The 27,617-nt window shown below is 40.3% G+C and overlaps 2 protein-coding genes across 4 annotated transcripts in view; one reads left to right on the top strand and one right to left on the bottom strand.

Moving 5' to 3' along the window:
- LOC133410072 (centrosomal protein of 55 kDa-like) lies at positions 1 to 7,444 on the bottom strand. Its single transcript, XM_061690810.1, has 7 exons — positions 7,346 to 7,444; positions 4,501 to 4,651; positions 4,276 to 4,399; positions 2,447 to 2,594; positions 578 to 652; positions 384 to 506; positions 1 to 201 (listed from the first exon to the last, which is right to left on the bottom strand). The coding sequence occupies exons 1-7, from the start codon at positions 7,442 to 7,444 to the stop codon at positions 1 to 3; spliced, it is 921 nt and encodes a 306-aa protein (XP_061546794.1).
- A 1,871-nt stretch (positions 7,445 to 9,315) lies between these two features.
- myofl (myoferlin like) overlaps positions 9,316 to 27,617 on the top strand; it is a 33,393-nt gene continuing 15,091 nt past the window's right edge. Inside the window, exons 1-26 of one of the 3 annotated variants that reach the window (XM_061690943.1) lie at positions 9,316 to 9,525; positions 10,445 to 10,500; positions 10,614 to 10,705; positions 17,450 to 17,558; positions 18,286 to 18,361; positions 18,922 to 19,091; positions 19,270 to 19,398; positions 20,180 to 20,242; positions 20,336 to 20,386; positions 20,564 to 20,594; positions 20,676 to 20,791; positions 21,821 to 21,947; positions 22,038 to 22,141; positions 22,217 to 22,285; positions 22,365 to 22,408; positions 22,479 to 22,561; positions 22,823 to 22,858; positions 23,430 to 23,554; positions 23,655 to 23,768; positions 23,913 to 24,090; positions 25,135 to 25,259; positions 25,345 to 25,454; positions 25,533 to 25,725; positions 26,097 to 26,252; positions 26,332 to 26,463; positions 26,558 to 26,721. In XM_061690943.1, the coding sequence (XP_061546927.1) occupies positions 9,438 to 9,525; positions 10,445 to 10,500; positions 10,614 to 10,705; positions 17,450 to 17,558; positions 18,286 to 18,361; positions 18,922 to 19,091; positions 19,270 to 19,398; positions 20,180 to 20,242; positions 20,336 to 20,386; positions 20,564 to 20,594; positions 20,676 to 20,791; positions 21,821 to 21,947; positions 22,038 to 22,141; positions 22,217 to 22,285; positions 22,365 to 22,408; positions 22,479 to 22,561; positions 22,823 to 22,858; positions 23,430 to 23,554; positions 23,655 to 23,768; positions 23,913 to 24,090; positions 25,135 to 25,259; positions 25,345 to 25,454; positions 25,533 to 25,725; positions 26,097 to 26,252; positions 26,332 to 26,463; positions 26,558 to 26,721 (2,741 nt within the window). In that variant the 5' untranslated portion in view covers positions 9,316 to 9,437. The remainder of the gene's footprint in view (positions 9,526 to 10,444; positions 10,501 to 10,613; positions 10,706 to 17,449; positions 17,559 to 18,285; positions 18,362 to 18,921; positions 19,092 to 19,269; positions 19,399 to 20,179; positions 20,243 to 20,335; positions 20,387 to 20,563; positions 20,595 to 20,675; positions 20,792 to 21,820; positions 21,948 to 22,037; positions 22,142 to 22,216; positions 22,286 to 22,364; positions 22,409 to 22,478; positions 22,562 to 22,822; positions 22,859 to 23,429; positions 23,555 to 23,654; positions 23,769 to 23,912; positions 24,091 to 25,134; positions 25,260 to 25,344; positions 25,455 to 25,532; positions 25,726 to 26,096; positions 26,253 to 26,331; positions 26,464 to 26,557; positions 26,722 to 27,617) is intronic. The other 2 variants (XM_061690941.1, XM_061690942.1) reach the window with 2 other exon arrangements.

The following is a 27,617-nucleotide window of genomic DNA, read 5'->3' as shown; positions in this document are numbered from 1 at the left end:
TCAGTTGAGGCAGACTTCCAGGTGGTCCATCATCTGCCGGTACTGACTGATAGGACACCGGATCTGACAACGGGGGCAGTCCAGGGAGCTTCTATCCAAGCTACTGTCATTGGGCGATGATGTCCAGCAGGGTTTCATTTCTACATAGATAGGCTCCTCCTCCTCCTCCTCCTTCCTGTAGTCTTCCTCCCGCTGGTTTCTCTGATTAAAGGAGATCAGAAATAGTTAATACAACCACAGAAAAAACGACTTTAGGTTGCACCTCCAATTTGGCTCACAACACAAAGAAGAAAAACAACCACGCGATGGCTCATAAATGGAAGTTTGTGCACTCCTAAATTAAGGTACCACTGTACTGTATATAAGAAAATATTGAAACAAACCTTTTCATAGCATGCCAGTTGGTCGTCGCTTCTTCGCAGCATATTGACAACTCTGACCAGCTGTCTCTTCAAATACGAACAGTTCTCCATTTCATCTTCAAGGTCCTGGGAGGAACTATGGACCTAAAAGCATTTCACCAGAGTGGGCAAATGTTTCCCTCATGTTTGTACTCGGGTTTAGGGAGGCGTCATACCTGTCCCTCCAGGTCTGCGATCTTGTCCTGGCTGGCATTATTGCGCTTTATCATGAAGCTCTGAAAGAGAGAAGACTGAGACCAAAACAAACAATTAGCACTCGTCTTCTCACGTAGATTTTAAACCGACTTCGGCCTGCTGGACACCGGGCTATGTGGCCGAAAGCAGCTGAAGTGGACAATCGCAAAAAAACAAAACAAAACAAAAATAAATAATAATAATACATTCAGCGACTATTTGAAGTAGACATCAATAATAAGAAGAATGGAAGGTAAGTTGCAAAGTCAGCTGTGGGTTCATCTTGATGTGAAGGGACTCACCTTACGTTCATCCTTCTTTCGCTGGAACAAACTTTTCTCTCTTGTTTCCTTTGTCCCCACAATCCCTCCTTTTCTGAACTCTTTCCTTCCTTCCGTCCTCTGAGTTGACTTGTCACTGCACTGCTGTCCCGGGTCATTAAAGGGTGAGTATCCATCCATCCATCCATTCTCCGTACCGCTTATCCCCACTAGGGTCGTGGGTCTGCTGGAGCCTATCCCAGCTGACTTTGGGCAAGAGGCGGGGTATACCCTCAACTGGTCGCCAGCCAGGGCACATACAGACAAACAACCATTCACACCTACGGATAATTTAGTGTTTAATTAACCTGTCATCCTTGGATTACGGGAGGAAACCGGAGTACTCAGAGAAAACCCACGCAGACAAAGGGCGAACATACAAACGCCACACAGCAAGGCTGGAGCCCAGACCCACGACCTCTGAACTGCGAGGCAGTTTTATTATAAGGTGACCATCTTATTTTTACACTAGTATGAGTTAAAAGCAATGCATGCAGCGGACTCTCAGCCTGCCTCCGTCTCCACTTCGTTACAACGCTGTCACGGTTCATCTAAGGGTGAGGAGTTAAGTTTTATTTATTTTTTTTAATACGTTGGTAACATACCATACTTTTAAATGTGTATGACAGTTAAGTATTCCTGTATCTACAGTTACTAAAGGTTTTATAAGAATTAAAGAACCCCCGCCTAGCCGCGGTTCGCTCTTCACAAATTCACCTATTTGCGTTTTTTTTGTGCTCTATCTGTCACACCATAAAATGCCAGACGATGGTGCCAAAGTGCTGGCTAAATAGGAACGTCGTGATTGGTGTTACAGTCGGACAGTACGTTAAAGTGAAACAGCTTTGTATTTTCATGTGGAACTAAAAAAAACCTAAAAAACATCTGTAAACCATTTATATTTCAAGGCTAATGTAAGAGGAGTTTGAAACGATATTCAAGTGTTTAAGGGGAGTGTGAATTACTTTCTTTTTTTTCTATTTGCAGTGGGGCTCCTTGCCTATTTCCCACAAATAGCAGTTAACAATAATACAAATTAAAGCTTTGAACAGCAATGAACAGGCCCTTGCACTACCCTTTACTTGACGAATTCTTGAAATGATCATCAAACTTTGACGCCATGCTTCATATTACATGGCGTACGCAAAAAAACAATTAGCATCATCCATTTGTCTAGGACACCTGCTGCCAATTGGGGCACATTTGGGTGAATTCCCTAGTAGGAGTCCATCAAAGTACAAGCAGTGGGAATTGTCCAAAATGGCCGACCTTCCTATTCAATTTCGGACATAAGTGATTAAGACTTTTGTGTGCGTCCTATTGTGATAGACATATCTGCCCAATTCCGTGTCGATTGGTGAGACTGGTGATGGCAGCTAATTTATTTTTGAACTTTCCAAGCAATGCTACAGTGTGAGGTTTGGGGGAAAACGATGTGCGGTCATGTGCAGGTCCCTTACATACATACATTTACACCAGGATACAGAAAAAATGGTTAGTCTACCAATTGTGGTAGAAGCTCCAGCGCACCTGTTTTTCCAAATTAGCGGTGCGCCGCTTCTCCTCGTCCAGTTTCCACTGGAGCGCTTTCATCTCGTCCATCATCTGCTCTTTCTCCACGGCGCAACGCTGAAGCTGCTGCTTGAGGTCATTGGCTTCAATCTCCTTTTCCTCGTACCTGCACATTCATTTGACACTCATATATCATGTTGACTCACCACAGTATTATATCATGTTTCATTTTGTATAATGTTGATGATTATAGCCTACAGCCTTCGAAAACCCATAAATCAACATTTCAAGAAATTTGAAGATTGCATAAAAAATAAATATAGAAATAAGTAAATTATTATTAATAAGTATGTTTTTAATTCCTATTTGGTTAATGAATCTACAGTGAGTGTGTGTATGGTTGTACAAAGTGGATACATCTTTTAATTAACTTATACTTTTACAGCTACCCTGAATAATGCCAAATAATTTGAGTCAAAAACAAAGAAAGTGGATTCTAAAGCAGTATTGGACAGGTACCAAAGGAGGGAAAGTAGAAAAGGAGTTTCAAGCAGAGATAGGAAGGATACAAAATAAAAGGTGGGTCTGAGTGAAAGAAGAAAGGATGGTCTGATGGAATGAAGGAAAGTAAAAAAAGCAGGTCTGAGGTGGAAAGAAGGTGAGGGAGGAAGACAGATTTGAACGACGGAAGCAAGGATGTAAGAAAGCATGGAAAAGAATAGGTGTGATGAAGGAGGGAAGGAAGGTATAGAGTCAGAAAAACAGGTTTAAGCAAAAGAAGGCAGGATGTAAGGATGAATAAAAAGTAGGTTTGAGTGAAGGAAGACAGTAAGGGAGGAGGTCAGGAAGGAAAAGATACCAGGAAAAAAATCAGTCAGGTAAAAAAGGAATGCAGGAAAAAGGTCAGAAAGGAAGGAGAGTAGTTAGAAACAAAGGTAGGACAGAAAAGTAGGTTTTAGCATAGGATGTAAATATAGTGGGTCTGAAGGAAGGAAGGAAGGAAGGAAGGAAGGAAGGAAGGAAGGAAGGAAGGAAGGAAGGAAGGAAGGAAGGAAGGAAGGAAGGAAGGAAGGAAGGAAGGAAGGGGAAAGAATAAAAGTAGGATGGAAGAAAAAAGAACACAGCAGGTGTGAGGTAGAAGGACAGACAGAAGGCAGAAAAGTACAATTAAGCCAAGGAAAGAAGAAAAGAAGCAAAGATGAATGAATAAAAAGCGGGTCTGAGAAGGAAGGGACGAAGGAGGCAAGGATTGTCAGGATGGAGTGAAAAGATGCCAGAAAAAAGCAGATCTGAAGATAAAAATGGGAAAGAAAAACGTATATAAACTACTTTTGACTCACCATGTATATAAAATATGAGAATTACTTTGAATTGAACTACTGAAGGCGGCACGGTGGACGAGCACATCTGCCTCACAGTTCTGAGGACCGGGGTTCAAATCCCGGCGCCGCCTGTGTGGAGTTTGCATGTTCTCCCCGTGCCTGCGTGGGTTTTCTCCGGGTACTCCGCTTTCCTCCCACATCCCAAAAATATGCTTGTTAGGTTGACTGAAGACTCTAAATTGTGAATGTGAGTACGAATGGTTGTTTGTTTATGTGTGCCCTGCGATTGGCTGGTGACCGGTTCAGGGTGTACCCCGCCTCAACGCCCGAAGATAGCTGGGATAGGCTCCAGCATGCCCACGACCCTAGTGAGGATAAGCGGTGAAGAAAATGGATGGCTGGATTGATGGATGAACTACTGAAATAAACACACCTCTCCACACAGTATTTTCATATATAAGATGCACCTGTCTGCATAAAAATCCTGTACTGTGGATCGCGCCATTAATGTTTCCAATGACGCACCTAATTTTGGCGTTTGCCAGGTCATGGAGGGTGACGTCGAGCTGTTGCTTGAGTATCACCAGGTTGTCTCGACCAATCACCACCAGGCTTTCAAAGTGCTCCTTCATCTGGCTTACTCTCTCCTCTGCTGCGAGCAGGAACACAAACACAAACATCTTAACAGATCTCGTTGTTGTCGCCGTGCGGCGGGTTCCGCGTTTGGTGACACTTCGCCTTGTGTCTTACCCTCTGAATGCTCCTTATTGTGCTGCGATAACTGGGCCCGGACGGCCTGGTCCAGCTGCTTGTCCAGCCCCAGCATTCTGTCCACGACTGTCCTAACATAGGCTTCTCGTTGCTGGTCATAAGCCAGCCACTGGTGGTTCTTGGCCAAGGCCTTGGTTTCGGGGAGAGGGACAAGTGAAACCGACAATGAGAAGTACATAATAAGAAGGCAGTGAGGTAGCGTGTAAAAATGCTCCCAAAAGAAAAAAGAATCAGCAACTACACCGAAGAAAACATCCGTTGAATTCGCTTAATTTGAATATGTACATCAGTAGCACATGACAATAGTGTGCTTAACATACATGTGTTATTCTATTATTTTTAAGGAGAAGAGGGGAAAATTACGTTAGTTTACCACATTTTAATCATGTGCAACCAATGTGCTGTAAATAATCAAATTAAGTGCTTTTTTTGTTCAGTGTGCATCTGTGCACTCAACTACAGTGGCGCCATGAGATACAAGTTTAATGCGATCCGTAAACAGGCTTGCGACTCAAAATCCTCATATTATAAATCATCTTTCGTCATGGAAAATAATAGAAGTGACATTAATCCCTGACCCCCCCACCACCCCCACCCCAAAAAAATCTAAGGAAAAATGTGTGTTTTTGATAAGGAAACTAGGACTCTATTATATTGTACTTTTAAAAAACAAAACATGAGTAACAACATAATTATGTAATTATGAAGAATGTAATCATGAATGAATGGAATTGAAATAATTAATCAGTTTGTGCATCACTTCAATTTAATTTATTGTGCTGTTCCTTCTGGTGTGCCTGCCTTGGCCACCTGGGTGCAGTATAATACTGTCCTACAAACACAACAAGTATCATCACTACTCTCAGTGACTCAGTAAGGTACAATAATATTGTTAGTTTTTCGCAGAGGATAAAAGAATATATGACTGTGAGTATTGTTACAGTATCTGTCTACATGTGTTATTCCACAGTTTGTGTTCAAATATTTGTTTCTTAAATTGTTATAAATAGCAATTATCGATGCTAATCCTGAGCATGTCTATGGCATTTTCCATTATGTGTTAGCATAGCACCAATGTGCTTGCTAATAATTGCTTTTTTATTGTCTGTGTCGCTCAGTCATCCAGGTCATGGTAATATCGAAAGGCTGAATCGAGGCAATCTTCTTGTTTTTTTTTTGTTTTTTGTTTTTTATTTGTCTTGTTTTCCGAAAAAAATACTAAGGCAATGAGTATTATTATTATTATTAGGTTGCCCACGCCTGATATAAAGCAAAACGTTACGTACATTTTTGAGACACTTTTGGAGCATTGCAACATCACTTGAGAACTGCTCATCTGAAGCATCATCCTAAAACATTAAAAAACAAACAAACAAGCAAAAACATTGTATATTATGTCTGAAAGAACAAATTACTAAATAATGGCTAACATGCCACCATGAAGGAAGTCAAGTTTATTTGTATAGACACATTCATACACAAGATAAATCAATAGAGATTTCACTTGTATTTATAATTTCTACTATAGTAAGTACCATACATTTGCATGTAATCTTTCAAGAATCATTTGAGTGTAAACTTTTATTTAGGTTTCAAATATGTGCAATACCTTTTAATGTAATCATTATGTATTTCCCCCCTATAATTAAGGGCATTGTTAATGTTGAAACTGTGCATCAAGTTAGAGTATCTATACCTTCTAGGAATAAAACCTCTCGTTTTTGATGAAAAATTGGGCTACTGCATTTTAATGTTGGTTATGATGGTGGCACTTGAAGAGCAAAGCATTTTTTTAGATCGTACTTGGTGTCAGAAATCGGAGAAACACAGCATTAAAGGATGCAAATCAAGCTAAAATCACACACAAAAAAGAAAATGGTGAAATAATACTTTTGAGTCCTGAAAACGCAGCAGTGAACAATCAGGTTTTCAGGCCAGATCGAAATCTGACTGTTTGTGAAATTGCTACAAATCACTCCAATCATGCTCTATGTAATCTTTTTGCTGGCTCATGCCAATACAGGAGTGTATAGAAACATATTTTTAAAAAACGAGACTACCATCTAGTGGTGTGAACTGGTTTCCATTAAAGCGGAGGCCAGCATTTGAGGAAAACAGCCTCACAGCTGGGCAACATTAGCTGGACATTACAACACAGAGTCAGCATTATTGCCTGGATAGTTAATGAATGCAAACACAAGAATGAATCAATACGTTTACACAGAGCCTCTTGAGTGTGTTCTATGCAGGCCAATGATCACGTCATGTGCCTTCACTGTTCAAACTGATCGATTCTAGTGTTAAAAGCACTGACAACACGATGTCTGCGACGCTAATCGCGTCTGCCAATCAATATTATCCATCGAGTTTACGTATCAGGACGATTGTTTGCTTTTTTGTTTTTGCAGCTTCTGTAGTTCAAAGTGGGTTGCCACTGACCTCTGCTTCCACTAACAACATAGCTGCAAACAGAGAGGAGTTAGTCTCCAAAAGCAAGTCAGCAATTTGGTCGCTGAATTTAGCGACTTTTTCTACCTCTCGAAGTGACTATTTTTAAAAAGTGACTAGTGACCTTTACTTCTAAGAAACAGGCAACATGAGCGCAATCATTTTCACATTGTTTTCCACAAGAAAGGCAGAGTGGAAGGCTATCGTGTTTAATTCAATGTTTAACTTTTTTTTTTGCACAACTTGCTGTTCTCTAACAAGGACCACGCATTTCACACACATATTTGCATTATTTTCACGGACAGTGATGCAGTGTTAACGCTCAGAACTAAACTTGAAATCTGATTTTTGTGTGGGGTAAAAATAAATCAGATACCTTTGCAGTAGACATGATGGTCCACTCCTTCAGATTGACGCTCCTACTGAGAGATGGATTGGGCTTTTCCCACAGATTCATACGTTTGTCGCAGGACATCTCCTACTTGTTGATTGCAAAAGAAAAAATATTTTCAATACACAGGAATGAGAGAAGAAAACTAGTAGCTATATAGCTGAGTACATTCTAATATGTACTAACTGCAGCACAAGCCTTTAAAAATGTTCCAAGCTTCCTGCTCATAATTGGTGTTATAACTCGTTGCTGCATTTTTCCCCCAAGAGAAACTTCAATAATATATCAAAGAATCCCAAAATAAATTTAAGATAACAGAGCACTACTGTACGTTACAATGGTAGCTAGCTTAAACTACGTGTTTACGTTTAAAATGTATATATATATTTTTTGTAATTGTCCCAGTAATATGACCCCCCAAAAATGCGGTTACCTGTCATAAAATACAAGAAAAGGGGGTATAATGTTGTGGCAAACGCGTAGCAGGTCGATTTAATCGACCTCTTCGGCGAAGATGAGAGATAATTTACAGTAATTGTAACGTTTGCCTCAAAGAGCAGGAAGGTTGTGAGAGACGTTATGGACGCCTTCGAGTAGACTCGGAATTATTACAGTGATTCGCTGGTGCCCATCCACGAATATGATAATAGACTTTGTATTTAGTGATAGTTTTACATCGAATCAAGTATATATATCTGTAGTTTACGGAAAGGTAGACGTGTGTGCGCGTTTTATCGCTGTAAGTGTAGAAAATATCATATTTCTCATAGTCCTAGAACGCAGCATATCACCACTGGGAGGCGCGAGGGAATTCTAATTGCAGCAATAGCGTAACAAAAACAGGGTTAAACAAAAACAAGAAGCTTAATAGAAAATGTAACGATAAACAGGAGGCGTAGGACGCTATATTGGTATTTATTATTATGTTTGTATTGTTTTATTGAAGATGTGCCAAAAGTATTCACTCTGTACTGAATTGGAGGTACTGGAGTTAAAAAATGACTAGTAAAAAAATATTCCACTCTTTTACTAAAGTCAAAGTATAGACTCTGAAATGTACTCAAGTGAAATAGCACAACAAAAAAGTTAGATTATATTTTTCTCTCTCGACGTTTTAACTTGAGCTACCGAGCTCACATTGGCTCAGGCTTTTATGCTAACAAAAAAAAAGCTAAATTAGCTCAAGACAACTGAAAAACGTTGTGGACTACCTGACAACAACAAAAAGCTAAATAAGATAGCTAATGATAACAACGGAAAAAAAATCACCTCACATTGTGGGCTGACTGACAAAGAAATAAAAAATAATTTAAAAAATGCTAAAACAACGTATGATAAGCCCCAAAAATATACATCATGTTGTAAAGGGAGTAATAACAAAAATGCTGAATTAGCTCATCATTACTGAAAAAGATACATTACACGTTGTGAACGGACGAACTAAAAAATGCTAAATTAGCTAACGCTATCAACGGTATGTGATTTTTCAGATTAGACTCATAATTATTGAAGGTTAGAAGAATTCACCACTAATCATTCTTGAAGCTGAAAACGTCAAACCGTTTCTTTAATAAGGCAATGGATGGGGAATATCTTGCTTCTATTAATCTGTTGCATTATCATCAAACAACAAAAACATGTCACCACTGTCCCTGATTTTTTTTCTTTTTTTTTTTGTATTTCGGTCCCAAAAACCTCAATCAATCATAATCTCAACTGTGGTTTACCCCCCCCCCCACACACACACACACCCATGGAGGTTGGAGAAAGTAACACGCCTATTTTGATAAAGTAAGGAGGGGTATGTTCAGATATCTGTTCAAATAAAGGGAAAAAAAGTAAAGAGTTGTCAGAAAAATAAATACTGAGGTGAAGTACAGTTCTAGTGAAGTACTATTTTATTGGTTGCTTTGCTTTAGTCAGCCTGTTGTGACTCACAAACGAGGTCGCCCTCCTCCCCTTCCTCCTCCTCCTCCTGTAGTCTCCTCTTCACTTCTGTTTCTTTAAGTCCTTTTACTCGACTCTAAGGAATATGGTCCTCCTCCTCTGAGAATACATTGTAGACTTACTCTCAAACATGTTGCGGGTAATTGTTGAGTCTGCGTGCGGGATCCCCAAAAAGAAACTGGGCAACCCTGATCCATTTGCTTCTGTTGTGTTTAGAGGTGAGATATTATGAATGACTTTACATAGGGGAAAGGTGGTGTATCAATAACTTAACCCTGGCGTTTGATTTTTTTTTTTTGTAAGTATATCATCCTACCTTTTAGTTACCTTTAATGTACAGTTTATGCAGTTTATGGATATTTTGCTCGAGTTTAAAGTGAATATTGTTATCATGATGACGTAAATACCTGTTTGTCCATTATGGCTTTATTAATTAGATGCTATAATTAGATTTAATTTCATCTTTACAAAAGTGTAGTCTATGTCATTCTATATTTTAGTTATGTTTAGTTAAATTTAAGGAACTTTTTCTTGAGTTCCAAGTGAATATTGTGACCAAGATAAGGGAAGTAACTCCTTTGGCCATTGTGGCCTTGTTAATTAAATAATTTATTCTCAATGTGTAGTATGTGTACCACTAGTGGTACGTGGACTCCCTCTAGTGGCACACAAAACAATCCTTTCCAAAGTACGGTTCAGTTGTATTTAACTTTCAAGTTAGATACAATTGCTTTCGAATTGTTTGTTTCTGAATGTTGATTTAAATATTTTGTTTAACATTGATGTGTGATGCATTTTAATAGAATCATCAAGTATAGTTTTTTTTAATTGTCCTATATTTAATTACCTTGTTAATGTTCAAACTGTGCATGATGTTACAGTGGTTTACAATAGTAAATATATATATATTTTTTTCCTTTCCTTTCCTCGTTCAGAACCACTGAACGAGATGCTACACACCATAATATACAATAATGATCTGAATTTAACATATAATACCAACTTATAATACCACTTAGAATTATTCAAGTGATTTCATGACTTGAAAAATGAGTTTCCTCTATCGTGTCTGTACCGATTTCACCGTTGCATAATGCCGCAATTCTTTTTCCAACGAGGTTAACTTTGTGATTTTAGGTGAAAAGAAGAAAACCAAAGCTGTTGACAATGAGCTAAATCCCGTGTGGAATGAAGTGAGTGCAGTTCACGTCAGCTGTGTGAGACTTATAGTCTAATGAAATGAAGACTTGACTCCTTTTGTAGAAGAGCATCTTTGCTAAACAGACATATTTTTTTCTCATTGCAGGGGCTGGAATTTGATTTAAAGGGCTTGGCCTTGGACACGTCTTCATTCATCGACGTGGTTGTAAAAGACTATGAGACTATCGGCCATCACAAGTATGTGACAGGTTTTGAAATTATGCACAAATGATCACAAAATTAAAAAAAAAAAAAAAAATAGACAAATCAAACCTGCAGTGGTGTGGGATGTTCACATGAGGTTTTGCAGAAGTAGGAACTAATATGGAAAGTAAAATGGAAAGTAAATAATGTCTTCCTGTGACTACTATGTTTAAATTATTGTCACCTTAATGGCTTTAGATATTGTGTAACCCAGTGAAACTGCAAAATTTTATGATGGATTCATCTGATTAGTTACATTCCATCCCATAGCATTTTTTATCTGATTAACTCACTCAAGATTTTTTTTTTTTTATCAGAATTTATTTATTTGAACCCATAAAAAAAAAGAAAACAATAACCATAACAGCAGGGCTGGGGAACCTATTTGGTAAAATATTGTCATTAGTATTTTATTCATATTTTAATCGACTGTATTGCTCATATGTACTGAGCTCACTATGGGGTAGACCGTTCAAAAGAAGGTTTCAAATCTCAAGTTGGTGTTTGTAATTATCTTTACTATGACTGATACCACTACAGTATGTGTTACACTGGCAAACAGACATGACATCTGTAAAATTGACGTTTCATTTGCTGTGGAGCATTCTGGATCACAATATTTAACATCGACCTAAAAAATAATTGGTGGTTCAAAAAAAAACAACTGAATAAATATACTGTGATATAGTATATCACTATCTTCCTCACATGCAAACATCCATGTTTGGTGAAAAGTGTCCATACTGTGAGCGTGAATGTTTGTTTGTATATGTGACCTGCGATTAGCTGGCGACCAGTTCAAAGTTTCCCCCGTCTCTCGCCCAAAGTCAACTGAGAAGCCAGACTCTTTTCTGTGTCCCAATAAGATTCCATAGCATTTGATGATTCAATTTCCAATTATCCGATTTTCCATTACTGGGACGTTTTGAACTACAAGTTTTGTTGATTTTTGAGGCATATTTTTCCCAGAGCAATTTGGGTTGAACTGGTAAGCGTAACACTTTTAGGGTGTTTTCATCCATCCATCCACCAATCTCGATGTGGAGGAGCAGCGGCTCTACTTTGAGATACTCCCGTAGGACTCAGCTTCTCCACTTGTATCCGGGATCTTGTTCTTTCGGTCACGACCCACAGCTCGTGACCATAGGTGAGGGTAGGAACGTAGATCGACCGGTAAATCGAGAGCTTAGCCTTTCGGCTTAGCTCCTTCTTTACCACAACGGACTGATACAAAGTCTGCATCAGACGCTGCACCGATCCGCCTGTCGATCTCCCGTTCCATTCTTCCCTCACTCGTGAACAAGACCCCAAGATACTTGAACTCCTCCACTTGGGGCAGGATCTCATCCCCGACCCGGAGAGGGCACTCCACCCTTTTCCGACTGAGGACCACGGTCTCAGATTTGGAGGTGCTGATTCTCATGCCAGCCGCTTCACACTTGGCTGCAAACCGCTCCAGTGAGAATTGGAGATCACCGCTTGATGAAGCGAACAGAACCACATCATCTGCAAAAAGCAGAGATGCAATTCTGAGGCCACCAAACCGGACCCCCTCTACGCCTCGGTTGCGCCTAGAAATTCTGTATATAAAAGTTATGAACAGAATCGGTGACAAAAGGCAGCCTTGGCGGACTCCAACCCTCACCGGAAACGAGTCCGACTTACTGCGTACCAAGCTCTGACACCGGTCGTACAGGGACCGAACAGCCCGTATCAGGAGGTTCGGTACTTCCGAAGCAAGTACCGAACCCCCACAGGACTCCCCAAGGGACACGGTCGAACGCCTTCTCCAAGTCCACAAAACACATGTAGACTGGTTGGGCAAAATCCCATGCACCCTCGAGGACCCCACTGAGGGTGTAGAGCTGGTTCACTGTTCCACGGCAAGGACAAAAACCACACTGCTCCTCCTGAATCTGAGATTTGACTTCCCGACAGACCCTCTTCTCCAGCACCCCTGACTAGACCTTAGCAGGGAGGCTGAGGAGTGCGATCCCCCTGTAGTTGGAACACACCTTCCTTTCCCCTTCTTAAAAAGGGGGACCACCACCGCAGTCTGCCAATCCCGAGGCTCTGTCCTCTGAACTTTTGTTTGGTGCATAGGCACAAACAACAGTCAGAACCCGTACCCCCACCCGAAGGCAGAGGGAGGCCACTGCCCAGCTCGCACTGCACCCGACCCCTTTGGCCCCTCCCACAGGTGGTGAGCCCATGGGAAGGAGGACCCACGTTACCCTTTCGTGCTCTGCCCGGCCAGGCCCCATGGGTCCAGGCCCGGCCACCAGGCGCTCGCCTTCGAGCCCCACCTCCAGGCCTAGCTCCAGAGGGGGGCCCCGGTGAACCGCGTCTGGGCAAGGGAAAAGGTCTTCCGGAATTGTTTGTTATCATATGGGTTTTTGGAGCTGTGCTTTGTCTGGTCCCTCACCTAGGACCTGTTTTCCATGGATGACCCTGCCAGGGGAATAAAGCCCCAGACAACTTAGCTCCTAGGATCATTGGGACACACAAAACGCTCCACCACGATAAGGTGACAGCTCAAGGAGGGGACTGACCAACTTATATGATGGAAAAAAAAAACAACAACCAAAATATTTAGCCCTCACTATAAAAACTGAAATGGAACTGGTGGGTGGGTAATATTCACCTTTTAACTATATAAAGGCAATTATTTTCTGTGAAATGTTGCAAATTGTCCTTATGATCGACTGTGTTTTTCTCTAATGAGCATCAAGTTCACCGGCTTTAAAGCCCGTGAGCACATAATGGTGATTGTGGTTAAGTTCAGACTTGTAGAGTCTGTGAGCAAATAGCATTGTCGCCCTCATCGCTGTTCTCATAAGGAATGTTGCCTTAAAAGGACACAATCACTGCTCTTTTATAAACTTCCCCTCACAGGATGCCACGCCATCACACTCAGTATAAATCAGGAACTTTAGATATGTACTTCAGAGCACTGTAATTTGGGGGTTTGTGCAGTGCTGATAGGGGGAGGGTAAAAACAGTCCAATCACCCATTGCCAAAAGGTTTGGGAATTTCTGTCTATCGCAGCCATGCACACACTTGGATATTTTTCCATGACCTCCACTCGAGATGCGTGACGGTGCGTTGAGCGAGAAAAATGCCTGCCCTGGCTTGTCACTGGCACAGCTGTGATCTGCAGAATTGACTTCTTCTTTGTGCCATCTTGAAAGAAACATTCTGTGACCTGGATTATAGGAAAAGGAATGTGACCCATGGTTTAAAATAAACCGTCACGAGCATACATTTTTCATGCATGGATAGGGATAGATTCATGAGGTCCCTGGACAATAATGTATTTAAGTCCATCCATCCATCCATTTTCTGAGCCACTTCTCCTCACTAGGGTCGCGGGCGTGCTGGAGCCTATCCCAGCTGTCATCGGGCAGGAGGCGGGGTACACCCTGAACTGGTTGCCAGCCAATCGCAGGGCACATAGAAACAAACAACCATTCACACTCACAGTCAAACCTACGGGCAATTTAGAGTCTCCAATTCGTGCATGTTTTTGGGATGTGGGAGGAAACCGGAGTGCCCGGAGAAAACCCACGTAGGCACGGGGAGAACATGCAAACTCCACACAGGCGAGGCCACGGATTGAACCCCGGTCCTCAGAACTGTGAGGCTGACGCTCTAACCAGTCGCCCACCGTGCCGTCTGTATTTAAGTCGCCCGTGGTTATTATCCAACTCATACTGTATTTAATCACAGTCTTTTGCCACACCAGCCAAGTGACAATGCTCCAGTCACGCACGGATCGCTCTCTCCATGCGAGACCGTCATTACGCGTCACTTAAAGAAAATGAATGAAAGAAGCCACTTTGATTGGCGGCAAATAAAGTTGCCTGTTTTCATGCCCACGAGGCGAAGACAGACCCTTTTTTTAAATATACAGGCTGCGCACATCTGGACTTGTGCGAGTCATGAAAATAGAGCCCTAAATTGTCTATCGGTGTGAATGTGAGTGTGAATAGTTGTTTCTCTGGCGACCAGTCGGGGGGCTGTTCCTCGTTTCTCATTCCCAAAGTCAGACAGAATAGGACCTAGCTCAATCACAACTCTATTGCGGATAAGCCCAATACAAAATAAATGGATGGATATAAGTTGTATGCAAAGATTAAGGGACAGAGCCCTGCCACAAATATAGAAAATATGTGCCCGAACAAAAAGGTTTGCAATAGCCTATAGATGCCACAAGATGGCAGCAATATAAAAAAATATGTGGCTTTGAGCATAAAAATATGTGAATCAGCAAATTTGCGACTGCCAAACATGAATATGTGGGGTTTCACTGTTCATATTTATCACATCAGGAAAGCGCAGCTGTTTAAATATATGGTATGATCTTACAGTATGTGCTATTTATAGCAGCAGAGTCTGTGAGCTGAGCTGCTGCTGCCCATTTGGATGTGGTTGTTGGTTTGTACTCTTGCGGCTTCTACACATTCATCTCCTATGCAAAGTATCACATTTGTTCTCAGACTGAATGACTGCAGCTGCTTTTTAATCTGTATGAGGAATTGAAACTGTTGGGGGGGGGGGGGGGGAAAGCAGCTCATGAATATGATCGGTGCTGTTTTCATAAGACTGCCTTTCCCCCCAGCCCAGTCGCTAAATTTGGCCAAATGGCCACGGAACACGATATGCCTGTGGTGTGTTCTAATTGTTTCCATCTTTTGTCGTTTCTCATGCCATGTTTCCATTATCCTAAGCATGGTCATTATGGACAGTAAACAAAATAATGAAAACTAGGATTGAAACAAAGATTTCCATGTAGTGAAATGAAACTAAAAACAAGGTTTCTAAAAAATTACAACTTAACTGAAACTGCATTGTCTGTTTACCAAATAAACAAGAAAAAAGTGTGTCTCTTGCTTTCTCCGCTTCTTAATAATCAGCAGTAGAAGATGGGTTGGTTTCACCAAAAACAAAGATTTCTAAAAAAAAAAAAAAAAAGCGGAGAAAATAAGCTTTTTGTGAAAAGAAACATGTCTAGCAGAACAGCGACTTAAATCTCTGTTTGGCACATCCAACTGAGTAGTCAGTTAGGAGTAGTGCTGAGTAGTCAGTTGGATGTTAATAATCTTTTCTTTTGTTGACATCTCAAACTACAAAACAACAAAAACAAGACAGAGAAAGGGCTTTTGATGGAAAAGGAATCCAACTATGAAATGTTGATTCTCTGCATGGCTCGAGTTCAACATCAGTGGCTTTTTTACATGGTGTTCCTCATTCACTCCATGAACTGTGTCATCGTTTCTTACAGTCGTGACACACGCTTTCTACTTTTTTTTTTTTTTTTCCATTTCGGCTTTTAGGTCAAGCAGAATGGAAAATCTGTATCCCTTTCATGCCGGAACAGTTTTACTGTGTCACAGTGGAGTTTTTAAGCTTCCGCTGTAGTATTATAATTGAGATTTATTGAGAATCAGACTTGATCAGTCGAACAGAACAAGTTTTCTAGAAGGGAGAGAGAAACAAAGACAAAAGACAAAGGACTACTTGTAAACAGGATGAGAGAAGTAAATCATTACATTATCTACAACAATGAAACATTAAATATGAGTGTTGCATGGGGCTGTAGTGCTACACTCTGTGAGGGAAGGACAGGACAAGATAGAACAGGACAAGGACAGGAGAAGAAGCATGTACAACTGAAGTGTGGTGGCATTAATTATGTGAATTATAAAAGTCTACAGAACAGAACGAGAGTATAAGTGAGGGGATACACAAGCGATTTGCATATTCATGAGTTATTTGTCGCAGTAAGTGCGTGACCGCTTTCTACTAATTACCGCAACATATATTCTGTTTATACCATAGACATACATGCCTTGTGTGAGCATGAGGTGCCTAAACATTTCTGACTGAGGACATGTCAGAATTTTTCTTCCTCATAATGGATGTGCCAAACAGAGATTTAACTCCTAATCATTATCTTCTACTCAAACGCTCTACTGCGTCAAAATACCCCGCTGATGATAAATGATAGCAAGTGCGACGCAGGAGATTCCACCCGCCAATGCTCCCGACAAAGAATGTGGAAACAGAAACGAAACAACAAAACAGGCCTGCGAAATACAGGAACAGGACCAATTTGAAAACTCCAATATTTCTTTTGGCTCTGCAGGTTGAACAACTTTAACATGTTTACATTGTGATGTTCATGTGTGTCTTTTCTCTGTTCGCCATTGTGATTTCGACTCAGAAGCAATATCATACACTACACTTATTGCACTTCATGTCAACTTGTAGTCTGTTATTTGTAGGTGGTTATTTATCTGTCGTAACTTGAATACATTTTTCAAAATGGTATTTAGTCATTTTTATGACACAATACAGATTGTAATCTTTTTTCATCCATCCATTTTCTATAGCGCTTGTCCTCATTATTAGAGTGGCCGGGGAGCTGACTTTGGGAGAAAGGCTGGGTACACCGTGCACTATTCTCCAGCCAGTCTAAGCAAAGTATGATTTACCTGCACAATAAATGAATCACATTTTGCAATCCATTGTGGTTAATAACCACACAGTGGCATCACAGAGGTGAAAAAGTGGAATGGAGAAGTGGAAGCAGTCCACTCCCCACATGGTTCAAGCAATTAGTCACACAGTGGCCAGTTTCCTCCTATAGTAGACATTTACCGGCAGACTTTTTTTGCATTGAAACAAATGATTAACTATAAGGATTCATGTTTCATTCCTCACTTTCTTTTCAGGTTCATAGGATCTGCGAAAATCTCTCTGAGGGACTTGGCCGGTGGTCACGTGAGATCGCTCCCGTCCAAGAATGTGCCCCTGAGCAATGAGAAGCAGCAACCAATTGGGGTAAAAAAAAATCATTTTTAAAAGTAACTGAAGAGAATGTTCCCCTGCTAGATCGCAGTTTCATCATTTGCGCCCCCACTAAACAGCAGATTCTTCGATGGCAGATGGCACACAATACAAAGTAGGCGAATTTTTGATGATTAATGGTAGGGGGTAGGTTTCAAAACCAATCTGCGAGTAGGAGAATTTGCGAAAGTCGAGCCGCAAATATTTATTGTTTATTGGAAACACACTGAGCACACTCGAGCAGAAGCTGCTGCCAGCCACCGCTCACACCCAGACATTCACACGCGGACTCACTGATGTCACACGCCATGCCCCAGGCTCCGGCTCTTAAGGGCACATATCTGAAACATAGACACCACAATACATATTATTTTCTTTACCTGTTGTCCATAAAAAACAGAGGTTTTATTCTGGAAAAGTATATTTAATATTATTGTAACCCAATGTAACATGATGCACAGTTTGAATATTTAATGATTAAATTAAAACATGATAATTGATTAAGTTTTAAAACATGCAGTTCTTAAAGATTAAATGCAAATGTATTTTACTTAAAAGTTACCTATAACTTTGAACTGTACTGAATCACTGTTCTATACAGTTCATGCTTGAAGTTTTTTTTTTGTGTTCAAATACATGTTTGGTAAGTGTGCTCTAATAAGTTTAAATGTGTTTAAATGGTTTATATGGTAAATATAACATTTGGGAAACTTTTTTTCAGGCAACAATTAATTTCCTCATTGGATATGAACCACCCGGGGACACGGCTGACGGCGACGTGTCTCATACGGACAACGGTAAGAAGTCAGTACACTCGCAAGTAGACTTCAGTCTAATGAGATTTGATACAAGCGCTGTCTCAACAATTCTGCTTTTACAAAGACAATAATCGTCACTTTTGTTTGACCAAGGCATGCAAACTTCACCTGTAAAAATAAACATTAAGTTGAGACCTCTATAAGAGGTGTTAAAACTGAGCATTATTCTGTTAGAGAATAGGTCGAATTTTTAACAAACCTCTTTTATTGCATCTCATTAGGTTGTGAGGGTGCACCTAAAATTGTTGTCTGTCAGTGTGTAAGTTGAAGTAAATCAAAGGACACATTTCTTGTGTCATTTCCAACGAGAAGATAGAATATAAAACAACCACTTCAACTCAAGGTTTGGTCAATTTATGAATCATTTCGAATGGAATTGTTTTGGACTGTAAGTGTCAAGAGAGAAAATGAGCACAGTGTACAGTATCGATACATAAAAGTGAGTTTATGGTATCGGTACCGGTATTTACTTTACCTCAGTTTATGGAAGGTACTTTACCTCAAATAATGCAATGTATTCATGCCACTGTGGACCCCAGAGGCCTACGAGGTGGCTGATGAGGGGGAAGCCGACGTGGAGGCAGGGGACCATGTGGGAAGCCCAGCAGTTCCGGGCACGTCAGTCCATCCCACGAAAACGAGCCTCAAGCCGCTCCGCATCGGCCGCAAGAACCACCGGGCCCTGGCTAACAAGCCCCAGGATTTCCAGGTTTTGTGTTGGAGCTTCAATTAAAGAGGGAATTTGTAATCGCTTGACTGACAGCATGCGTAAGAAATAAAGGCCCATGATATAAGATAAAATCAGTCCTGCACATTTTATTTTGGAACTACTACTTAACTAAAAAAAAAAAAAAAAAAAAGCCTCACTGCTTCTTTCCCATGTCCAGATTCGTATCCGGGTCATCGAGGGCCGACAGCTGCCTGGCAACAACATCAAGCCCGTGGTGAAGGCAAACGTGTGCGGCCAGACACATAGGACGCGAATAAGAAGCGGCAATAACCCCTTCTTTGATGAGGTACTGAGTTTATTTACAGCCATTCCTTGTCGTTGTGTGAATGATGAAGAGCATTTACACATTATTTTCCCTAACTTTCACATTTTCCTCAGAAACAATTTGCATTGAAATGAAGGGAGACATTTTGCAAATTATTACAACCGATTCAAACCATCCCAACTATTTTTCACACTCTCCAAATTCCCAGACTTTTCATTATCCCACGACAACGTTCCCAAAATAATGCAGTTATTTGACGCATTGACCTCCTCGCCCAGCCAAACTTCAAACTGTTCAGGTCATTCAGGACATCTTGGGAAGCATTTTATCACACGAGAAAAATGACCCCATTTTCACAATAAAATAAGGGCCAATCATGAAAGTGAGCAACCGTAACCCTGACAGATATACTACCGAGCCAGAGCAGAGTCCAAAGTATGTGGGAAAAGAAGTGAGCGCTAAAGACAAATTTTAATTTGTGGAGTGAACACTTTACATACACTTGGTATTGAGGTGGTTATTATGTAAATGAGGCCCATTGTTATGTGCAGAAGTGCAGAACGGCTTGTTTATGGACACATATTATTTATTTATTTTTAAATCAGATGACTTTATAAAGATTTACTTGGTTTAATGTCACACTTGTTGAGTAGTCAGACACTCTATAGACTGAACTACTTGTATACTGTTCAGTAAAAACTCACTTTTCCATAACACTTCCCTTTTAAGTCCTTTAATGGTTGTTTCAATCTACATGTTGTTTTCCTTTATTGCTATTTACATTTTTTTTGCTTTCCTTTAGATATTTTTTTACAACGTTAATATGCTCCCTTCAGAGCTGTTTGACGAGAGCATCAGTATAAGGGTGTGTACTTTTTTATTTTTAAAATCATAGCATGCTTGACAAATGAAAGGCAGATTTTAATTGAATTAAACGCTGTGCTCTTTCTTTGCAAAGGTTTATGATTCCTTTTCCCTCCGAGCAGACAGTCTAATGGGCGAGTTCAAGGTAATGCAGCGTGAAACATCTTCTTTTATTTTTTATGATGAAACATGAAGCGGGTCACATTGACCCATGAACATTTTTTGGGTGTAACAAAGAAACAAACAGTTAAAGAAAGTGTTAAAAACTCACATTACCACTCACTACAAGTGAACGTAGCTTTCTCTTCCCTGTCTTCCTCAGCTGGATGTTGGCTACATCTATGATGAACCAGGTCAGTCTTTGCCAATATATATATTTTGTAACTTCCTGTGTATATATATTACATATTATATAAATATTACACTGTGTTCAGGTCATGCCATACTTAGGAAATGGCTGCTGCTGAGTGATCCAGATGACTCCACCTCTGGCGCCAAAGGTTACCTGAAAGTCAGCATTATCGTTGTGGTGACTGGGGAAGAGCCGCCGGTGCGTACAGGGTTTATCTTCCAAGCACAGCAGTGGGAGTATATAATCGACTATTTTGTTGAATTGGGATTGCTTATTGGGCACGGGTTTAGGTGCGATACACTTGCAATAGCAGGAGATATAATGCTCGGTTTGGGTCATGAACAAGGAGATATTTAATTTAATTATTATTATTATTTTATTACATTTTCAAATTAATTTCATTTCTTTTTTTATTTTATTGACATTTATTTTTTGGTATTTTTCCACATTTACATGTATTTTATTGTATTGTATTTGGATTTACTACATGTATTTAAATGTGATTAATTTGTGTGTAATTAATTTCATCTTATTTAAATGTATGTTATTTTATTATATTGACATATATCTTACATTATTGTATTTGCATTTATATTTTCGTGTCTTTACTTTATTTCAATCTTCTTGACATTTCTTTCATTACCACTTTAATTTTATTTACATGTATTTTAAAATATTTTTTCCACGTTTAATTGCAATTTAATTTTATTTTATTTGCATTTTTATTTGCACATTTAAATTGAATTATTTTATTTTAATTTGCATTTATTTAATCCAGTTGTATCTTATTTGTTGATTTTTTCTCATTTTGTTGAGATTTAATTAACTTAATGTAATTTTATTAGAATTACATTTACTGTATTTAATGTACTATTTATTATTTTGTTACTTATTTACGTCATTTATATTATTTTTCATTTTATTTACATTAATTTGATTTTTAAAAATTATTTAATTTAATATTATTTATTTAAATGTTTTAATATTTGCTTGATTATATATTTCACATTTTATTTTAATATGATTGTTGTGTGCAGTTTTCAGTGGTGTAAAAGTGCACTGCAGTTTACTGAGCGGTGTTTCGAATAGTTGGTTGCATTACTCAACGGTCCTGCATAATATCAACTCCTGCATTGGATCACATTAAATATATTTAATCAAGTCCTTGATTAAATATTTTAGTGATGAATACTAAACAATTGCACTGAAATTTGTCCTGTCATGCAGAGCGAGAAGAGAGAAATGAGCGAGGATCAGGACGACATCGAGAGTAATCTTCTGGTGCCGGCAGGAGTCACAATGCGATGGGCCACACTCAGCATCAAAGTGTTCCGTGCAGAGGACATGCCACAAAGTATGTAAACAATCAAGTACGTACTGTATTGCGCAGTGTGTTGTTGTTAAATCTCTTTCAGTGCTGTGCAACTTTTTTTTCTTTTCGCAGTGGATGATGCATTTGTTCAGACGATAAAGCACGTCTTTGGCGGGGATGGAGACAGGAAGAACTTGGTGGATCCGTATTTGGAGGTTAGCTTTGCTGGAAAAAAGGTAAATAAGTCAAAGCCAGAAGTTTTGTTTCGCCTCGCTTTGGCGAGAAAATAATTTGAATTTTGTTCCTTTTAGCTGTGCACTAGAATCATTGAGAAAAATGCAAATCCTGAATGGAATCAGATCATCAACCTTCAAGTCAAGGTACGAAATGTTCGATGATAATGATAATGCGATGATAATGATAATGCGAGTCTTTAATCTTGTCCATTGTCCTTTGTAGTTCCCGTCCATGTGCGAACGTATCAAGCTGACCATGTTTGACTGGTAAGAAGTGAGACATTCCCACGCAGTAACGTGGCAGCTTCTGATTGACGTGCCAATGAACTCTTGGCAGGGACCGTGTCAGCAAGGACGACGCCATCGGAACAACATTCTTAAACCTCAGCAAGATATCCTCTGCTGGCGGAGAGATGGAAGGTAAGGCTGTTTGCTGTCATTTAAAATAAAGTTGACTTGAGAGTTCAAAATGTAGCTGCACACCCCTTTCAACTACAATTGGAATATTAGTATTATTTTTAATATGAATGCATAATTAATAAATCGTATTTTATGTAATCAAATGTTAATATAATATTCTTCTTCTTATTATTATTATACAGGTGATAAATAATAGGCGTAGAGGATTAACATTTTATTAGGGTTATTTAATGTCCCTCAATGTCTTTCATTTTCAAACAGACACACAAGGCGAACTTTCCAACAGCCTGTCTGAACGTACGTAAGGAATTGTGGGCACGAGTTTAAAGAGTTTGGCTTTTAATTTTAAAGACATCTTTGTCGTTGCTGTGTGTGTGCACTTGTTGTGTGCGTATGTATGTGTGTGACAGGATTAAACCAAAGGCTATTTAACCGATTTCTGAAAATTGTTCATTTTATTGAGTCCGAGCGACCACAAAGGCCAAGAGTTTTTTTTTAGTTGAGCATTTACTTTTGTCCACATCTGCACCAAATGGCTTCTTCCTGACCCCATGTCGGCCTTCTCTACCAGGTTTCACGGAAATCGGTCAAGTAGTTTCTGTTTTAATCTTGCTAAAACACTCCCAACTGAGGACATGGCTATCTTGGTGGTGGTAATAACATATTGTGAAACAGGCATAACAGTAGAGTCAAAACTAAATAATTGAACAATTATAAGGGTTGTTCAACGTCTTGTTTCATTTTCAAACAGACACACAAGGTGAACATTGCAACAGCCTGTCTGAATGTGCGTAAGAAGGGACAAGACTTTGGCTTTGTGTTTTAAAGAGGTCTCGGCCATTCTGTGTGTTTGTGTGTGTGTGTGCAGCGAATCCTGCAGCAAGCGAGTCTGGTTTCCTGCCAACTTTTGGTCCTTGTTATGTCAACTTGTATGGCAGCCCGAGGGAGTTTACTGGACTCCCTGACCCGTATGACGACCTTAACCTTGGCAAGGTAAAAAAAAAAAAAAAATCAATAACAATCTCATCTCTGCCTGGAATGTTTTGATGATCTCTCATGTGAAAATCTGCATTGAACTTGATTGCACTTGCAGGGTGAAGGTGTCGCCTACAGGGGGAGGGTCCTTGTTGAGCTGTCCACTGTGCTGGATGGAAAAGTGGATAAGAATGTCGATGATATTTCCAGTGATGACATCCTGGTGGCACAGGTATCTGATTATTTAATAAGGCAGCTGTGCAACAGTAGCTCAGTTCCAGTTGAAGTCAAACAAAGAGTACACAAACTGAGAGTAGGGAAATGAAAGCTGCAGCAAGTACGGCCATTTTAACCCCTCCTTCGCTCTTGCGTGCAGAAATACCAGCGAAGGAGGAAGTACTCCCTTTGCACAGTGTTCCACAGTGCCTGCATGCTCCAAGAGCCGGGTGAGCCCATCCAGTTCGAGGTCAGCATGGGAAACTACGGCAACAAGCTGGACTCCACCTGCAAGCCTCTGGCGTCCACCACCCAGTACAGCTATGCCGTATTTGACGGTACGAATGTCAGCGTTCTTGCAGACCTATCACTGGCGGGCCGTGCATTTGGTACCTGGACCTTCAGTCGGGACTTACCCGACTGAATCCATCTCGTAATACCTTCCTAAATAAAAACAAACAAAAAAATATTTTTTCCGAGGGGAATTAAGAGTGTGCACACCCTCGCTTAACTGGAAGATGTGACGACAAAAATGTCAGGAAAAGCCTACTTGAAAGTTTAACTTTATTTGGGGTTAGTACGAAGCAGGTGTCCACTGTGCACCCTTGTGCAGATTATCAGGTTTGTATTTTTTTTTATTCAGTTGTACAAGTTATAGATCACACAAATGATTTGTCATGGTCTATTTTTTTGTTCACAAAAAAATGGCATTTGAACAGGGGTGTGTAGACTTTTTATATCCACTGTACACTACTGGAACCAGTGCAGCCAAAAAAAACGTTATGAAATGTAGAGAATAGACTGTTAGGAATATCCATCCATCCATCCATTTTCTGAGCCGCTTATCCTCACAACGGTCGCAGGAGTGATGGAGCCCATCACAGCTATCATTGGGCAGGAGGCGGGGAACACCCTGAACTGGTTGCCAGCCAATCCCAGGGCACACATACACAAACAACCATTCACACTCACATTCACACCTAGGGGCAATTAAGAGACTTCAATTAACCTACCATGCATGTTTTTGGGATGTGGTAGGAAACCAGAGTGCCCGGAGAAAACCCACGCAGGCACGGGGAGAACATGCAAACTCCACACAGGCGGGGGCGGGGATTGAACCCCGGTCCCCAGAACTGTGAGGGAAACGCTCTAACCAGTCACCACCGTGCCGCACTGTTAGGAATACATTTATACAATTTCATGGAACAAATATTTGAATTTAGGTTGTATAGTAGATCAGGGCTTCTGAAAGTGTTTAGGCCAGCAGAGAAGGCCTTCTTGGTCCTAAATGGCCCACCACTGACTGTGCCGAGATACAGTATAATAAATTATCCGGAGAATCTCTGGTCATTCCCTGAAGTGTGTATTTTGCCTGCCCTCAGGTAACCACTACTATTACCTGCCCTGGGCAGACACAAAGCCAGTGGTAACGCTCACTTCCTCCTGGGAAGATATCAGCCACCGTTTGGACTCTGTCAACATTCTTCTCTCTATTGCGGGACAACTCGTAAGATTAAGACACAATGGTGCGTTGGGACAACACATGTCAATGTCGCCTGCTCATCATCGCCCCTTTTGTCATTTTAATGCAGGAACACAACTTGTCCTCTTTGAAAATGGCCATCCAGGCCAAGTTGTCTGAGGACCGACAGGTTGAAATTTTGCTCAAACTCCTCAGTCAGTTGCTTGAGGACCTCAACAAGTAATACTTTATGTATTTATGAGTATCTGGTATTGATAATTTGTGCTTTTAAAGGCGTTGACAATTTTTGGCGGACAGTTTCCAGTTACCGGATGTAGAGGAGCAGCCCAATGTGACCACGCTGGATCTCCAAATAAAAATCATGCGTGATGCAACACTGGAGAACCTCCAAAAGATGGCCAATAACATGAGAGAGGAGGCCACAGATGTCAAGGCTACTGTCAGTGACATCGAAGACTGGCTGGACAGAATCAAACAGCTGGCGGTTGAGGTTAGAAAAAATTTCCTTACTGTCTTACTGCTGCATTTACAGTGAATTTATAAATAAATCTTTTAAAATAAGTTTTACCCATCATCACACACTTTAGACACATTTAAACCTATTAAAACACACTTAAAATGATCAAAACACATTTTTAAAAAATATTCCTGAGCGCCTTTTGTCACTCTATCACTTGCATATTATAAGAGACAAAGCGTGCTTGCTTCTAGCTGCTTATTTGTCACTTCCAGTTGAAGTTTTCCGTAAAATGGATTAAAAGGTGTATCCCAACACTTTTGTCCATATGGCATGTGAATGAAACTCAGTTAGCATGTTTTTCTTCTCAAATGTCTAAAATGCTTCTGAAAATCTTTCACTAGCCTCAGAACAGCATGCCCGACGTGATCATTTGGATGCTGAGAGGAGAGAAGCGAGTTGCTTTCGCCCGTGTCCCGGCTCACCACATTCTCTACTCCAACTACAGCGAACAGGCCTGTGGAAAACACTGCGGACGCATGCAGACTATCTTCATGCAGGTACCATCGAGCATTCTTTATGTGTGTGTGACCCTGTGTGTTTAATAGCTTCCTTTTCTACACTTTGGACATTTTTCAGTACCCGATGGATAAAAATAAAGGCGTCAAGGTTCCCGTTCAGCTGCGGGTCAACATGTGGCTTGGTCTCTCTGCATCGGAGAAGAAGTTCAACAGCTTCTCTGAGGGAAACTTCAGCGTATATGCGGAAATGGTAGCTATGGCTTTCGCTGGACATTGATAATGTGACACACAAGCCCTTTCTCATTTTTGAGGAATACTTAAATATTCCTTTTCTCTCTCCATAGTATGAAAACCAGGCCCAGTTGTTTGGGAAGTGGGGAGTTAATGGTCTGGTGGGTCGCCACAAGTCCTCAGACGTGACTGGAAAAGTGAAACTCAAAAAAGAGCGCTTCCTGCCACCACCCGGATGGGAGTGGGAAGGCGACTGGTTCGTCGATCCTGAGCGCAGGTCCGAAAATAAAAGACAGTTAAACATTCTCCATTTAAACACCAAAATGCTCATAAAAACCATGTGCAATAATTTTCGTCCAAAGAAAGTCTGCTAGCTGAATGCTAACATGTAATAGAAAACACCATAGATGCGCTAACAGAAGTTAGCATAGATGTTACGGTAATTATAAATATTCAAACAACTACTACTTTATCACACATGCGAAAGCAACACATACAAACAGAGTATACAACAATACTCGTAGGCATGTGTACTCTCTGCTGTTTTTTTTTGTGTGTGTTTTTTTTGGTCCGCTTTTACAGTATCCTTACTTAGTGTAATGTGGGAAAGGGGAGCCAAAGTCACAATGCACGTTTCAGCCGTTTATTCAACAAGAAAAGCCAAACACAATGAGCACACTTACGCTGGAGCTGCTGTCGGCCACAGTTAACGCCCAGACACTTTGACTCGCTGACATCACACACCACCCTTCCACTAGGCCCCACCTCTTAAAGGCACATGCATGTACACAGACACTACAATACGTGCAAAATTTGCTATACATTTTGTACTTGCAATTTATTTTTGTTTTTTTGCATATGCAAATAAATTTACAAAATAAAATAATAACCATAATGGTACATTAATGAAAACTGAGCATTATTATTTTTTAAAGGCAGAATTGTGAGAACGATTGCACTGTATTGTATGTCATTAGATTGTGCAAGTGGTCTTAATGTCCCTATGTTCTTATGGCTGTTGAACTGGGTACCCTTTTTGTCACGGGGTACATTCCAAACCACTTGGCCTCCTCGGTTTATGTTATGCTACACGACTTGATAGCCACACGTTTCTACTCTTTCCTTTGTTAATTGTTTAATCATAATTCACCACACATTCCAGCCACAGTAACT

The sequence above is a fragment of the Phycodurus eques genome, chromosome 11 (assembly GCF_024500275.1).
Source record: "Phycodurus eques isolate BA_2022a chromosome 11, UOR_Pequ_1.1, whole genome shotgun sequence".
NCBI classification, from domain to species: Eukaryota; Metazoa; Chordata; class Actinopteri; order Syngnathiformes; family Syngnathidae; genus Phycodurus; species Phycodurus eques.
Note: the sequence above shows the minus strand (reverse complement) of the source record. Positions and strands in the feature narration are given on the sequence as shown.